General features: G+C 40.9%; 1 protein-coding gene across 2 annotated transcripts in view; it reads right to left on the reverse strand.

Annotated features, from left to right (window-relative positions):
* Positions 1-17210, reverse strand: part of Supt3h (SPT3 homolog, SAGA and STAGA complex component) — a 328941-nt gene that overhangs the window by 48321 nt on the left and 263410 nt on the right. For both annotated transcript variants that reach the window (XM_051152919.1, XM_051152918.1), the window contains exons 10-11: positions 16092-16259; positions 8614-8724 (exon numbers count right to left, since the gene is read on the reverse strand). In XM_051152919.1, coding sequence (XP_051008876.1) covers positions 8614-8724; positions 16092-16259 — 279 coding nt within the window. The remainder of the gene's footprint in view (positions 1-8613; positions 8725-16091; positions 16260-17210) is intronic.

The following is a 17210-nucleotide window of genomic DNA, read 5'->3' on the forward strand; positions in this document are numbered from 1 at the left end:
AAAACCTCCTATGTAGCTGACGGCAGCTCAGCCTTCATGAGGGTCCCCTAGCAACCAGAGCAGGGCTGTCTCTGACATGGACTCGGTTGCCTGCTCTTGGATCACTTTCCCCTACCTGGGCTGCCTTGTTGGGCCTTGGGGGAAGAGGATGCACTTAGTCCTGATGTGATTTGATGTGCCAGGGTGGGCTGGTGGTGGGGGCTCCGTTTTCTGAGGAGAAGGGGAGAGGGTTAGGGGAAGAAAGATGGGACTGGGAAGAGAGGAGGGAGGAGGTTGCAATAGGGATGTAAAGTGAATAAAAAAAAAGCTAGCCAATGGGTCTAGGTCTCCATCAGCTGCTCAGGTTAAGTCAGGCCCTCCCTCAGCAGCTCTCCGGCGTGTACCTCTGGTGAGCACTACCTTAATAATCTCTGTTTCTGAATTGTCTTAGGATGTTGATCGTCTGTCTTTAAGGAATGCTGGCTGGTATTTTTTTCTACCACAGTCTCTCTACTGGGATTGTGCTGGAATATTTTAAATGTTACTAATACTTACCTATAACTTGCTAATTTTCACAAATAAAACCGAGGCTCAAGTAAGTTGGCTCAAGATACTGAAAATCCGCTAAAGGCAGTAGAAGGTGAAGCAGTAATCAATATGAAATGGCATTAATACATTTTTGACTTATTTAGAATAATCTCCTTGAGACTAACTTCATATGAATATATATATGCACACACACGAACATTACATCTATTTTAAGGATGACAGTGCAAAGCCAGTGCGCACATCTCTGGTGCTGGTGTCCTAACAGCAGAAGCCCTCCTGGTGCTGCCTGTCTGGAGAGCATGCTGCAGGCATGCCTCACAGCCTCACTGAGCAGAGCATGGGTGCTCCACAGACATCCCCAGGATGTTAAATGACACCTGGGACTCTTTTGGGATAAATACCTCCAGGCTTGGTGGGACTGCTGCCAACCAGCCTCTTTCTGTCCTTTGCCTGCAATCGTCTGTGAACTTGGATTCTGAGGTTTGTGGAGTCAAAGTACTTTAAAATGCTTCCACTGCATTTTATTCATAATCACAAATATCTTAAAATGTCCCTTTACTATCATATAGAATGGGGGGAAAAGAGCAGTTAAATGCAAAGTTTCTGAAGTGAGATATGTCAGATAAGACAGATTTAAAAGACTGCATCAGTAGTGCCAAGTTCTAGCATATACATTTCTTTCCCTCCCAGCAAACTCACTGTTTAGGTACATGGACTAGAGGTGACACAGTGGGTGCAGCTGGTAACCTATAACACCAGTTTAGATGGCATGTTCAATAACCAGTGAACTTTTAGAAAATGGGCCTGGAGCACTGCATCATGTGTCACACTAAGAATTGGCTCTTTACAAATGGGAAATACTTGCAACCCACCACAAAAACGCCACCTTCAGCCACCTCAAGCCACCTGCTTTGCTCCAGGGAACTCCCAGATCAGGACAGTTGTGTGAAGCCTTCAAAGCTCGGCCCTCCCGATAAAACTGATGAAGCTGGCTTGCTTTATTTATTTATTTATTTATTTATTTATTTATTTATTTATTGTTTTCCTTAAATGTTAAGGGCCTTGTTTTTCCTGAGGAATGAAGGACATCTTCACATGAGATACAGCTCAAGCCGCAGCCGGCCGTATTTGCAAAAGGAGGGCTCCCAGCAGCAGTGGATGCCAAAGAGCCTCCCTCTATCGCTTTGGTCTTAACTTGGCACAGTGTTTCAGATGGTATTCATTTGGAATAAGGAGATCGATGACATAGCCTGTCCAATCCTCTGCTGTAAGTGGCTTTGCTAGGAGTGGGTATGGTCAGAAAATATAAATTCTTCTGTCTGTAGGCAACCAAAAGCATACCAACTCATCTTGGAGTAATTTAACCAATAAGATGATTTAGAGGACAGTTCAGTGGCACCATTTTTGGAAGGCAAAAGCTTAGCAGAAGGAACATAAATCAAAGGTGACTGGCAGGTAAAGGATATATGCAGCAATCAGCCAAGCCATGTGCACACTGGCACAAATTCAATAAGATCATTTATAAAATTTTTAAGGCAGAAGTACACAAAAGGGGGTCTGGTGCTAACTAAATCCACAGATAGCTTACATGCCACTGAAATAAACACTTCCAGATGCGGGTGTACAAAACCCTTTCACAGAAAGAAATGTTTTCTTTCATAAATCTGAAGGAGGGACTTTTAGCAGTAAGGGCAAGAAAAAAAAAATCGAAAACTGAGGCGAAGCCTCTTAGGACTGGAAGTGCTCGCTGAGTGGCGACTCGGAGCTAATGGTGGGTTCTGCAGCAGTCTCCAGTCAGAAGCACCAAGCTAGAAAGACTGGCTAGTGCAGCATCTCACAAGTTCTAAAAAACCCGGACTCCCAGTCAGCGTTGCCATTGCTTCTCTTGGGGTTTCTGTTGGGGGGCTGGAAGTGGGGACAATGGCTTCACCCAGATAAAAGTTCTAATCAGAGCTTAGGAGAGGGCTGCTGTGGAGCACACACGCGCAGGAAGCTTCTGCACACACACACCTTCTACACTGAAACAATGCAAAGCCTGCTTAGATTGCAGTCATCTTCCAGAACACAAGGCCAGATTCATCAGTGGATTAGAAAGTCAATTTGTTCATCATACCAGCATAACACGAGGGGCTTTAGGGCCAGGAATGAACATATCCATAAAAACAAACAGAAAGCTGGAGGAGCTTCTGTTTTTATGTCTGGTCTTTATGCATTAAGCTCCGTCCATGCTCCTCACGAGCCTCCAGGGCATCAGCTTCTGCACTGAGTCTTTAAACTCAAGTTCTCAGCAAGCTGCTGAACACCGGCTACCCCTGAGAGCACGGTGGGGCACCTGTGTGGTGGTGGCGGTGGCATCCATTACACACTTGTCATGTTTCGCTCTCTCGTTAATTAAGAGTGCTGCTCCAGTTATTCTGTAGCCAAATAGACTGACCACATTTTGTCCTCTTCATTTGCATTATCCCCACCCAAGGAGACACTCTTCTGGCTTCCTACCACAACACTGTGCGGGGCCGCCACTTTGGCGTTTACACCAGCATCTCAGGCTACTCTTTCCCCTATTATCACCATCTGAGTTGTGTTCTCTAACACAGAGCAGTTCAAGTCTACTCCTTGCACAAGAAACGAAAATACCTTCTTGATGACATCAGCGATCTAAACTTTGCAGAGAACCCCTGGGAAGCCCAAGTCATCCTGCTTTGAATTAGAATCCTTCTGGGGCCAGAGAGGTAGCTCACTTGGCAGAGTGTGCATCAAACAAGGCCTCATCTTGGATTTCATCACTAGCACGTGGAGGAGCATGCCTGCAACCTCAGCACTTGACAATGATGATGCAGGAGGACCAGAAGTTCAAACTCATCTTTGGCTACACAGAGAGTTTGTGGCCAGCCTGGGCTATATGGGACTCTGTCTTTAAAAAAAACAAAAAAACAAAAAAACAAAAAACAAAACCAACTTCATCACTTTTAGAGACGTCACTTTCTCTGGACTCTCAAACCGACTCTCACTTCTGCCTGAGCAGCCATGCTGCTTGCCTAAGTCTTACTCTTTCTCATGATGTCTGTGCCTCCTGCTTTTTAAAACTGTCACTCATTTGCCTTTGTCTGGTCAGTTTGGTTCAAATGTAAATGACCCACCAGATGTTCCCTGGCTTGCTCAGGCAGGCTGAGCCCTTTTTCTGATTCTGAGAGACTTTGTCCACCTTTTAGTCACAGCAGCAAACAGGAACACCTGGCTTCCTCTTTTCATCAGCCACCTCAGTCCCACACATTTTCAACATGATTTGTAGCAAATACTTACTGAATCAAATAGGGAAACCAGGGCTCGGGATACGGAGGATGTTAACACTGGTCCTTTTACTTGTACACCGTGTTGTTCAGTAGGAGAAGCCCCGGTGCTGTCAAGGGGACTGCTATCACACTCAGAAACCAAGCGCCGCCCTTTAAAAATACATGCAATGAGCTTCAGTCTGTCAGCAAGCTGTGGCTTTGAATTGCACTAGTTTTGGTGAGTGACAAAGAGGAAACTCATAGCAGTATACAGAATGGCTTTGCCTTAATTTTTATTTTAGCCATTTGTACGCACACTGTGTAGGTGACAGACATCACTTGCCTAATCGTTAAAACTAAATGAAGTTAGCTCAGTGAAAGCAGAGGCCCATCCCACTGCCTTAGGTAACAGTTTTTGAGAGACTCTCAATACACTCTTTGGGCTGGCTGTCTTTTCTCTTTTTCTCCTCCTCCCCTCCTCTCCACTGACAGCAGGCCTGGATGAGGAAGGTTTGTCGGGTGTACATATGTACTTACTAAGAGCTTAGCTAATTAGGCTTAAATAAGGTCACAGGTGTTTGGGGTTGGAGCAGGAATGCAGAATATGAGTCAAAGCCAGAAACAGAGCCTCTAACTTCTCCACTGGAAACCCTGAATCTGCACAAATGTTTAAATTGGAATTGACGGCAACCTGTAGGCTAGGCTGTGAACTTCTGCAGCCAGAGAGGGAACTCAAAACCCCCCTCCCTGGTACTTCAGCAGGGGCACAGGGCCCAACTATCACCTAGACTGCACCTGGGCAAATTTGGAGCCTGACACTGGGGCTCCCTCATGACCGCTGCCAACTAATCAGTCAAAATCTTTGCAGATCTTGACCCTACTCCACATGCTGGGCCCATGCCCAGAACAGCAAGTGACTCCAACCAGTAGGAAAGGCTGCCCAGGTGCCAGGAGAGACTTCACATCTGACTGACAGATGGGCGCTGACTTTCTCTTCTCACAGCTTGGAGTCACACAGAGGCAGCATGTGGGGTGTAATGTTCAGTTCATGCATCCACAGCCTAAGGGATTTGGTTTGAATCAAAACATAATGAAAACACCAGCCAGGGAAACAGGGCATTTAAAAAAAAAACATTTTTCTTATCTTGTATATGACCTTAAATATATGTTGAGTACAAAAAGATCAGTTTTGGTTTTGGTAACTGTAAATTCTCATTTATAACAGTTAACTTATGTTGTAAAATTAACAGTGCAACTACCTACATCAGTAAATTAAATAATAGTTCAATGACTCATATTTGTTGAGTAATGCATATGATACTGCATCAGAAAAAATACCCTAAGTTTTCTTCTTCTAAGTTATTTTGTTGATAATTTCAGTATTCTGTGCAGTGTTCCTAGAGGCTTCCTATACACTGTGTTTGAATATTTATTACTTTTGCACTGCCCCAAATGTTCTGCTACTGAGAACACACACACACATACACACACACACACACACATACATGCATGCACGCACCCCTCTAAACCAGCCCAGATACATTGGGCAAGTGATTAAAGTAATGTGAGATGCTGACTACCAGCACAAAACAGAGGTCCAGAAAAAGCAATCACTGTGGCTGTCAGAGGTAAATACCAGTTTCTGATAATACCATGCACCTGAATAGTTTCTTGTTAACAAATTCCCTGGATGCCCCAGGAAAGACAGTGCCTCAGGGACCAAATAAGGTAAGAGCTCTCTCTTTCTCCCCTTAATCTTTCTGAAAACACTAAAGAGATTTATGAGGGGCCAGCTCCATTTGGCAATACAGAGTCATGCTTCTAAGAGCAGGAAAAAAAAAAAGTATGAACAATGAAGTCATCTAAAGAGTTCTGGCAGGGTGGAGAGTGAAGAGGACAGTTAAGTGCCAGTAACCAAGAAGCACCTGGAGGGCAGCGCATAAGTGTGAGATTTAAATGACACCTAAAAGTCACACACAGAACTCTATAAAGAAAAGTGAATCAAATGCGAAATTCAAGGGAAAAAACTAGCCATGACTCTTCAAGATTGTTGAAATGAAGTGCTGACTGCTTCATTAATTGAGTTCGTTGTTGCTAAACACACTGGGCTGCAAATGGCTGTTATAAATCCATTGCTCAAGAAGCCTCTTGGTTGCCGTTGGTGTGTGTGTGTGTGTGTGTGTGTAGGATTTTATAGTATTGCTTTTATAATCTCACAGTGCAGTAGGTTGTTACAGACATGCTTTAGACTGACACCCACATGAACCTACAGAGAGTGTAAGGGCAAGCCTAGGAAAGACCTGCACAGGGTCTAGCCAGAGGAAGCCTAGTGCGGAGAGTAAGTCAACACGACGGGCCACCCCTAACCAAAATGACTGATCCCTGCTGGGAAAGGGAAAGTAGGTCTTTCCAATGGAGTGCCACAGGGTACACCAACCACACTCCCAGGAGGGCTCCACGTCCAGGAGGAGTTGGTCAAGACAAAACAGACTCCACGATTTTTGTGCTTGACTTTTGTTTTGTTCATTATTCATTTTTTAAAAAATTCATTATGTCTTATTCATTTTGCTTGTTTGTTTGCTTTGATTTTCATTTTTCTGTGTTATGCCTCTCCCCTTTTTGAGAGAGAGGGGGGTGGGCACATGAAGCTGGTGGGGAGGACCAGGGAGGAGTTTGGGGAGGGGAAAGAATATGATCAAAATATATCGTATGAAAAAAGCTGAATAAAATTTTAGAAAGAATATACTTTAATCAGATTCAGATCTAGCTCAAAGCAATTTTTATCTAATCAACACACAACTAATATTATTTTTAATACTAATGATGCCATGTGGAAATGATTAATTTCAATATATCTGGAAAACAGAACAAGTAATCCATGACCCGGGATGTTCACTCACAGCCACTATCAGAGCAGATGAGGAAATTCACAGAAAGCAAAAGCTCCGCCCCCGCCCCCACCCCATGGGGTAACTTCAGAAGACTCATCTGGAAAGTCTCCTCTGTTTCCCACAGCTCTAAGGAATGTCCCAGTCTTGAAGGCTGGACACACCTACCCCATTGTGATGAGTCATGGGATCAGGTGGGACAGATTCATGATACACCAATCCACGTTTTAAAATGAAAATCTTCTCTTTCAATTGAGCCCAGTTTGTAGGCTTATGTCCTACCACACACACTTCCAAAGGGCTGAATGGAGCAGCCTAGTGTAACTGGCAGCAGAAGCTCCCCGAATGAAGTAGGTACTGCTGCCTTTGGTGGCGTGGGAGAGCCATGTGCTCCCCCTTGCACTAACTAGAATGTTGTTCTTTTTGAAGTTTTGCTCATGACCCTCAGGTATACTCTAGGATGCTCCTCACAAATCCTGTTTCTGCTCGCTGCCTTTAAAGCGCCGCAGGCCCTCTGGCGTGTGGCTGTCATCTTCTCTCTCCATCCCACCAGACATTATTTTGCTTTTATCTATGCATTTGATACGTTTATATTTTCAACCCCTTATTAAAAATAGTTATTTCTACTAGGGTTAATTTAAAAACTGTCACTTGTAATGATTTCACATTTTGGAGTTTTGGCCTCCTTTTGGATCACTGCTTAAACTAGCCCTGTTAAAAAGGGCTACACAGTTTCATTGTTTCTTTTTCATTATGTGACCTGAAAGATATTCATGCATTGCCTGTGTGACTTTAATCAGCACTATTCAAATCATGTTCTGACTCATTTTGGTACACGTATGAGGCCCTAGGTCTAATCTTCAACATCAGTAAAAAAATACAAGACAGATTTTAAATTAAAATGATGGTCAATGCTACAGAAAGACTTCAGAAGATGTTTCTAAATGTATCTTGCCACCACATTAAGAATTCATGTAATTCTCAGTTACTAATGAGATACAGAATTAAAATCCTTAGACACAAGATAAAAAAAAACCCAAACCATGATATAATATAGAAGAAATCACCCCAAAACTAAAATCCAGTAAGCTGCACTAAGGTAGAAGTGTATGCATTATCTTACTTATTATTTATTCATTCATCAATCAGATATTGTCATGTATATTCTGCACTGCACAGTCAATCTGGAACTATCCACAAAAGTAGGGTAAAAAAATAAGTTTTATATTCCTTGGTTATGCAAATCGAATCTGCTTTCTGAAGGTCACACCCTATTTCTTGGAAGCACCGAGGGAGTTGGAGAAACCTCCATTAACACAAAGATCTACGCAAGGCCTATACGATGAGCATTCAATTAAGAACTCACACCCGCACTCACTCTTAAGGCTGCTGAAATATCAAGTCTTCAACTCTCCATTAAAAACAAGCTCTGATTATAAGCTTTCAAATTATTTAAAGATGTGAATGCCTGTCTGCAGTTGAGCCCTGTTCAAAGCCAGCACAGAAATCATTTCTTCTTCTTCCAACTCAAAGTATGTTTAGGGAAAGGACATCTGATAGAAGTGGCTGTGCCAGTCTAACCAACTCTAAATACAAAACGCTTCTAGCAACATTTGGATACATATAATTTGACAAAAAAGTTTTGTAAACTTAAGCTTTGAAAAAAATAGAAACTATAAGCTCCAACAAAAAGCTTAATATGTAATTGAAAGAAAATAATATTTTGTAGAAAAAAATGCTGCCCTTCCAAAAAGAGACAAAAATGACTAACTTTTATTTCCCAAGAGGGTTATGCTACTTTCATACAACACAATTACAGCTGCCACAAACTGCTTTCAACAATTCCATCGCTTCTTCATATGACCACTTGAAAATCAAGATTCTTTCAGATTATAAATATAACTTTTTATAACTCTGTTATTACGTACTGTGAATGGGGAAAGAGGGCCAATCTTGTGGCCGTAGCGTCGAATGGCTTCTCTGATGTGGCAGGGCTGGATGGCATCACTGTGAGTCTCGACACCACAGGCCGCAGTGCTCTGGGACAGAAAAACACATAAATTGTTACTAAATCAAAAACACACAACAGAACTACAGTGTATAAAATATGAAAATAAACCTTTATAAAATGGACCATTTTCCCCTTAGGATGCACATCACTGCTGCCATATACTACATCTAAAAAGAAAGTTCCATTAACAAATCAGAGATGACTTTTCCATGACCCCGTCAGAGCAGACCCACCAAATGCAGTTTTTATGCCTCCAATATTTCACCAAAGCCTGCATGTCAGGTAGGAGAGCACAGCCACTTGTGTGCTGGCGAGAAGTGCCATGGGGGCTTGTTGAGAGACCCACAGGAAGTGCTTTTTTAAAAAAAGCTTAAACGTTTATTATTATAAATGTTTCTTGGGAGATTCTTGGGCATATTTTTGAAATGACTTGAGTCATGAATTTAAAATGAAAAATGTAAAATGGCCATATATTTGTCATGTTGCGGACTGTCACAGAAGAACATTTAATTTGATTCCTGATATTTTAGGTGTCCTTGGGATAAAGTAAAATAAAGTAAAATAAAACCTTCCTATTTTATCTCATCTATGAAGGGCAGGTTTGAAATCACAAAAAGATATAAGAAGGAGAAAGATTATGCACAATTAGAACATGAATACAAACTCAAGAAACTACATATATATATATATTTATATACAAACACCCATATATTTCTATGTGTGTATGTATCTATCTGTGTGATACAACTTTAAACAATTAAAGTGCTTCATGAACTCTCAGTGTATTAAAAGGCAGTGAACTCTCCTGGTCTGGCTACAAGTTCTGCCTAGGGCCCAGCTACTGTGGATCCAGATTCTAGCTTATCTGTTACCAGCTCTGTCAGTATCTGTGGGCTTCAGACATTTTTCCATCTGTAAATTAGGACAATAATTGTAAGCAGCTTCACAGGAAGGCTGTGGAAATTAAAGGAATTGAAGTATACGAGGCACTCAGCGTTATAGTGACATGGTATAGTGCTATTTCTGGGATCACCGTGTATTTGACCCAGTAGGCACCAGATGTCAGCTCACCAACTGTACTAGCACTGTTCTGGAGCCCACGCATGGTCATCCAATTAATATCATTTGTTTGTCTAAGCATGCAATTACTGCAATGTTTCTGATAATTCTCACAAATTTGGAATCACAGCTCCTCACAGGGAGTGTAATTCTGTGGGTAGAACTTCTGCGGATAACAGTTTGAGAAGATTTTACCAAGTGAAAATGCATAGCATCTTTGATTCAGCAATTTTACCTTTAAGAATTTTTCTAATGATACATCACAGGAGTACAAAATGATATGTATAGACATGCGCAGGACCAGTTAAAATGCTACTATTTGGATTGATAAGTAAGTGCGTGCTAGCAGGACTGGACAGGTAAAATAGAATATACTCATTCAAACAAACAGAAGAGATGACAATCATTATTGGTCCCTTCTGGAATCATTCTTACAGCGTGATTCCTAAGATACATTAAATGAATCAATGACAAGATACCGTGTAACTGCTTATTGAAAAGAAAGACTATCAATTAATGTTTTTATTTTTAATTAATTAATAATATTAAAGTACCATTTCTCCATTTGTGCACAAACTGTCTCTGTGAGCACTCCGGGACTACAGGAACAGTGCTCTCATGCTGGCCAGAAGACAGCACGCAGAGGAAGGCTTGCTTTTCCTAATATTTTCCCCTGAACTTTGAAAATACACTTTTAGTCTATGTACAATTGAGTAAAACAATGAAAATTCCCACCAAACAAGAATATCTGTTAGTCACCTAAGCTGAACCTAAAAGAAGGCTTAACACATGAAACAAACCAGCTGTCATTTTGTTTTTTGTTTTTTTGTTTTTGGTTTTTCGAGACAAGGTCTCTCTGTGTTAGCCTTGGCTGTCCTGGAGTCACTTTGTGGACCAGGCTGGCCTCGAACTCACAGCAATCCGTCATTTTGTTTTAGCAGGAGTTGGAACAAGGCAAGCTGGAGCTCATGGAGGGCCTTTCTCTACCTCTCCTACACTCCCGTCAACCTGGACCAAGTTATCTTAACCCTCACTCTGGCAACAATACAAAAGTATAGTGTTTCTCTGAGTGCTTTCTCAATCCTCAGCCTGTGTCATTTCACTCTTGGAATATATAGGAATGAAGTGCAACCATCGGGTCCCCGGATGAGGGCAACGCCTCTCCAGGGAGTCCGTCTTGCTCTGTGATGCATGCACCTGCTTGCGTGGCTGATGCCTGTCAAGGAGGTGGCAACGTTCTCCTACTCATGGCAGCGCATGCTAGTGCTGAGCTGAATTTAGACTCCAAAGAGAAAATCTTCCAGTAGAAACTCAAGAGGAAGTGAAGAAGCCGACACCAAGGTCAGCATCCTATGTGCTAAGTGAAGTCTTAAGCCTTTCCTACGTACAATTCCCCTGTGGCGTTTCCCTAAATTCACCATTTCCTCCTTGCAAATTGGATTTAGTTTTCATTTCTTAACTCATGGCAAAGACAAGGCTTCGGCTAAGTTCGCCAACAAATTTGGTTCTGTTTGTACAAGGTTTTGCCCCAGATCTCTAAAACTTTGCAATGGCAATCAAGTAGGATGTGGGAACACTCAATAGCAGACTCTATGGTCTGAATCTGTCTGTTCTTTCCAGATTTCTGTGTTGAGATCTTAGTGTCCAAGGGCTTAGGAGGAAATATAGCTATGAGGGTAGAGCCCCCACTCCCACTCCCATGTGAGGATAGATGACTAGGCACGAAGTCATCTACCGACACTCACTAGCCAACGTGTTTGCCAGCACCTTAACTTCGGACTCTTTAACATTTGGGACATGAGAAACAAATTTTTCCTGTTTGAAAGCCATATAGTTGATAGCATTTTGATGAAGTATCCTAAATGGACTATGATAGAATAATAAATTAGAAATGACCTCTGCTTGCTACTTTTAAAGAAAGATTTACCTTTTTTAATTTTATGTGTGTATAAGTGTTATTGCTTGCACAGTCTGTGCATTATAAGCATGCAGTGCTGGCAGGGGCCAGAAGGGGGTGACAGATCCCCTGGAACTGGAATTAACAGAGGGCTGTTAGCTGCCATGTGTTGCTGGCATGTTTAAACCTGGTTCTCTGCAAAACTGGCCTGTACCCTTAAGCACTGAGCCATCTCAAACCCTTCTGATGGCTATTTGTTCATACGGAAACACGAGACACTGGATCATGCTATCCCAAAATTAAAAAAAAAAAAAAAAAAAAAAATGAAGTTAACTTTACCTTTAGAAAAATTAAAAGCATACATTTTTGTGAAAATGCCATTTAATTTTCCATTTTGCCAAGTTCATGCTTACCAGCCATTATTAGTGACTGCCAGCATTAACATGAATGGAGTTACCATGTGCACTTCTGCATCTTCTTGGTTTGCCCATTGAGTTAATTCAAAGAGAGATTTACAAGTTAGAGTTTATATTCCTAGTAATTTTTTCCTCATCTCAACAAATTCCTTGTATCAACATCCAGTTCCTTACAAGGTGCTTAGAATCTGTTCAAAAGAGGTTTATCTAATGTTTCTAGCTACTTTCTAATCTCCTTCAAAGTTGTTCAGGAAACATTAACACTAAAGGTATTTGTTTTCTGTTACCAGGAATTGTGTATATACTGCAAACACATGAAGAGTGTTAGATTTATTTATCAGTTCATTTTTTCCATTCTCACCATCCCTACTTTTTAGGTATTGTTTAAATTTTCAAAAGTGAAGTCAACATATTTTGACAAAATATAGTGTACTGTTGCTACACAGCATTAGCAGAGGTGTCTGTGGGCTCAACACTGTGGCTTTCCATCCTTCAGTGATATGGTAAAGCTCACATGTCAGGCTCTCTTCCTCTCAGCTGTGTTCATACTCCACCTGTGTGTTTTTTTCATGTCATGTTTCTCCATCCAGGGACGGATGCCAAACACTGGATGCTCAAGCATCAGGGGAAGTTGTCCATGTTCCTGAGCTGACCCTCGCCCCTCTGTTGGTCTTGTTAGTTACTACGGCACAAAATCCCTTAGCAGTTTGAACTCTCAACTGTGGTAGATGGAAATCATTAATACATGGAAATTCTGTGGATCCTGGATCTCCACAGGTATCTATGCCTGTTCTGAGTTTTCTTCTAAGATGAAAAAAAAAAAAAATCTGGACAAGGTAAAGAATGTTCCACTGTTTTTCATTTTCCCTCTTATTACAAGTAACTCAGGCTTTAAGACCCTGGGATGCTGTCAACAGTTGCTTATTCTCTCCCCACTTATAATGATAGCTTAGATCTTATACTACACTTGAAAATGTTCCTAAAAAGCACAGTAAAAGCTTAGGGTCCCCACACCTACTCACTGACCATGTCACCTGGATCATGACTAATTCTTTTAATTACAGATAATGAAAGTGGATTTTAATCAAGGTAAAGACAAAAAGGAATCACTGATTTAAATTTTTAAATATTTTAAATATCATCTCTTCTTTTTTTGTTTTTGGTTTTGTGAGACAGGGTTTTTCTGTGTATCTTTGGCTGTCCTGGAACTCACTCTGTAGACCAGTCAAGCTGACCTTGAACTCACAGAGATACACCTGTCTCTGCCTCCCAAGAGCTAGGATTAAAGGTGTGCACCACCAATGCCTGGATACATCATCTGTTCTTAACTTTTCCAATTTTTAACCTATTTAATAAATAGGAGTAAAGACAAAGAATATCTCCAAGGTTAGATAAACCAGAGATAGTTAAATATTCAAATATTTTGATTTCTATACATAATGCTTGGAGTATATGCTAGAGACTTAATTATTTTACTTGTAATTTACCTACTGTCTTAACTGAAGATGACACTGTATGATTTTTTTTTTTATCATGAGACAATATTGTGAAATATACATGCATTATGCGATGTTAAGTGTAGCGTAAATGCGTTGCCTCAATAACATTATCTATTTTTATTGTTTTTGGTGAGCTTGTGACTTACATATTTTACATTATTAAGAATCTTTAGCCATAGCCAATTTGATGTACAAACTGTCTTTTGGAATTTATTTCTCTTCTCTGATAATTCCACATGTCTGAGAGACTATTATTTTTCTATATAAATAATTGCACAACTATGCCACCATAACTGATGGTGAGAATTTTTCAGTGAGAAAATGAAAACATATACAAGTGGCTGTCTATAGAAAGCTGTGTGTGGGTATATGTAGAGAAATAATTAATGATCTTAATGTAGAGAATTATTAATTCTAATATAAATGATTTCTAATTTAGAAAAATCACATATAGAGTAGAAAACCTGAACTGTGAAATACCCCAAATTTAATACTTTTAATAAGATCAAGGAAGAAGTGTTTAAATAGTCAAGTGAAAAAATTCCTAAAATTTCCAAAATGTATAAGGAATTACTTCACACAAGCACAATTATGAGGCTAGTTACAACTCACTTTCACATCCTTTGGAATGCATGCAGGAAGTGTGCAGCACAGGAAAGCAATGGTAGATACATGTTGATTTAAAATCTAAAACAATGGATGCCAGAAGGCAGTGGAATGGCAGGATTCAAGAATTGAAAGACAAAACTATCAAGCTAGAATTCCACAGTGAAATATCTTTCAGGAATAAAAGAACAGATCCTTTTGGAAAAAAAAAAAAACTATTGCTTGCCAGTCTGCGTGCTAATCTGTGTTGATTTGGAGACATCACGAAACTGAGAAGTAATGTGACTTTATGCCTTACTGTAAAATGACAATAATCAAGACAGGGAAACAGTGACAGGAACCTCACAGAGAAATCAGTGAAATAATTAGAAGGCCTGAAAACAAAGTCCATCTAGATATGCAGCCACTGACTTATAAGAAAGCCGCCATAGTTCTGCAGTGAGAAGATACCCATGCATAACATCTGAGTGTGTTGGAGAGTCTGCTCAGTGCTTAAGAGCCCTGGGTAGCCCTTCTAGAGCACCCAGGCTGGACTCCCAGCATGCACACAGCAGCTCACAAAGGTCTGTAAGTCCAGTTCCTGGGGAATCTGTCAACCTCTTCTGGCCTTGAATGGCACTGCACGCATGTGATGCACTAACCCCATAAATAATTAAAAAAAGAAACCCCGAATACAGTGTATTGTGTAAATTACTCTGCCCATACAATTTCAATACAATTACATGTAAAGTCTACATGAAATGAGAATGTCATCATGACCCAGGAACAGGAAAAGGATAAATTAGACATCATCAGAAATTCAGCTTATGTTCACTAGTGGCACACCTGTCACTTCAGCACTTGAGAGGCTGAGGAGGTGGATCATGAGGTAAGCATGGGCTATAAAGTAAAACCTTAGCTTTAAAAACACAGCATTAAGACAACCAGCTGGTGAGTCACAAACTATGAGACGATGCATGAAAGCACACATGCAGCAACAGACTGTTACCCAGGACACAGACACAACCCTTACTAATGGGCACTAACCTCTCTCTACACAGGAAATTCCTTACCAGTGAACATCCATTAGAACATTACAGTAAAACAGATGATAACGGCAGACGGGGGGGGGAGGGGGGGGAGAGGGGAAGCTGAGGGAGGAGGAGAAAGAGAGGGACTGCGGGATGGGTAAAGGATGACCAGATAATAAATGCTGGCAGAGTAATTACAGTAAAATGTCAACTATATTTATAGACTGGCAAGTGCAGCCAGTCAAGATTGTAGGTATAGTATTCACCCCAGAGTTCTCTTATATTTTCTTTTTATAATAGAAACAAAAAATCAATATCTTGTTTTTTGCATACTGTTGGAACACGGTTCAAGAATGTAGTCACGTGAGATTTCTGAGTGTTGAAACAAGATTGAGGTCTTGTGACCTCAATTTCTTCAAAAACACAGAACTGCCCTTGGGTTATGCTTTCGTGCTCCTCTCAGTGTAGTGGACAGGGGTGAGGTCACTTCCGATTATTCATTACCGTCGGAAATTGTCATTTGTTTATATGACTCTATGGAAAAGCATGTTTTGCCACGTGTGGCTGCCTTGTGAGCATATACTTATGAGCCTTCTCTTAACCCTCTGGGTATAAATTGCCTGATGCTCTGAATAAAGCTGGCTGTTGCATGAGACTTTCGTTCATCCTATTTATTGGTCTCACTGCCTTCAGAGTGGTAAACATCATACAAAAGTTGTTTCAGGTCTGACTAGAAGTCATTGGTTGTGGGTACCCATAAGCTGGCTGCTGCTCAAGCTCTGAGCTGTGAGAAACAAAAACCACAGCGCATTCTTCTATAAAATATTTCTGAGCCTCTCCATTCTCTATCACAAAAAAAAGAAAGGAAGGAAAAGACAGGAGGGAAGGAAAGAAGAGCGAGCATTGACCTTTTTCCTCTTCCTCTGCTTGGTTTTGGAAGAATCTTGTCCTGCGCTGCCATTCCCCAGGGAACCGGATGTGGCTCTCCCTGAGTGTTGTGATCCAGAAGAGGGAGCTGTTGGTGTAGGAGGTGGTGTGTTCTCTGGAGAGTCTGGGCCAGACTTCAAACAGGACCCCTGCACGAAGACATATGGCTTTGAGATGAACCGACCAGAACCTCTCAGCAATAGGAGACAGTCTTCACTGCCTCTTGCATTTAATACCATTTATAGCTTAAAATTTAATTCTTATCTATTCCATAGAGATGTATGCCTTTCTCCTAAAGTTCTAGTCATGATAATTTTTAATTTCATTAATCAGACAAAAATAAAAAAAATCCCCCATTGCTTCTAAAAATTCTGTTAACTGTGTTGGGTACCCATATTTCTATGGATTTCATGTATAGCCATTTCCTGTATGTCCCATCTACACTTTCCTCATTCTAGTAACCATACTAACCACACTCTATATGGACCAACCATTCTCTATAATGTAGTAAAAGAAATGATGTTAGGCTCTGCAGATCCCTCGCTGAAATTCAGATACTGGTTTCAAGAGTATTTCCTTGAGCAGGCTAGACACACACAAGAGGGAATAAAGCTGATTTTGGAGGATGCCTCTTTAGATAAGATAAAGCCGAGCAACCTGGTGGCCAATTACAATACATGGGCACTGTGTGTCCAGATCCTCTAAAAGCATCTTTGAACTTATTGTCCCTTAGACAAGAGTCCCTGAACTGGTCTTTGATAACTCTAAGTAGTCTGTACAATCCTAGGCTTTAAAAAAATGTTTATAGGGGCTGGAGAGATGGCTCAGTGGGTTAGAGCACTGCCTGCTCTTCCAAAGGACCCGGGTTCAATTCCCAGCACTCACATGGCAGCTCACAACTATCTGTAACTCCAAGATCTGACACTCTCATACTAAGGCACATTAAAATTAAATAAAATATTTTTAAAAAATGTTTATATAGAGCTTCCTATTAACGCTTTCATGAGTTTTTAGTTTCATCAGAGTTCCCCACTTCCATCCCTGTACAACTGTCCTTTCGCTGCCTCTGAGGCCCAAGATAGTCTTCCTCCTTCTCCCTT

The sequence above is a fragment of the Acomys russatus genome, chromosome 11 (genome assembly GCF_903995435.1).
Source record: "Acomys russatus chromosome 11, mAcoRus1.1, whole genome shotgun sequence".
NCBI lineage: Eukaryota > Metazoa > Chordata > Mammalia > Rodentia > Muridae > Acomys > Acomys russatus.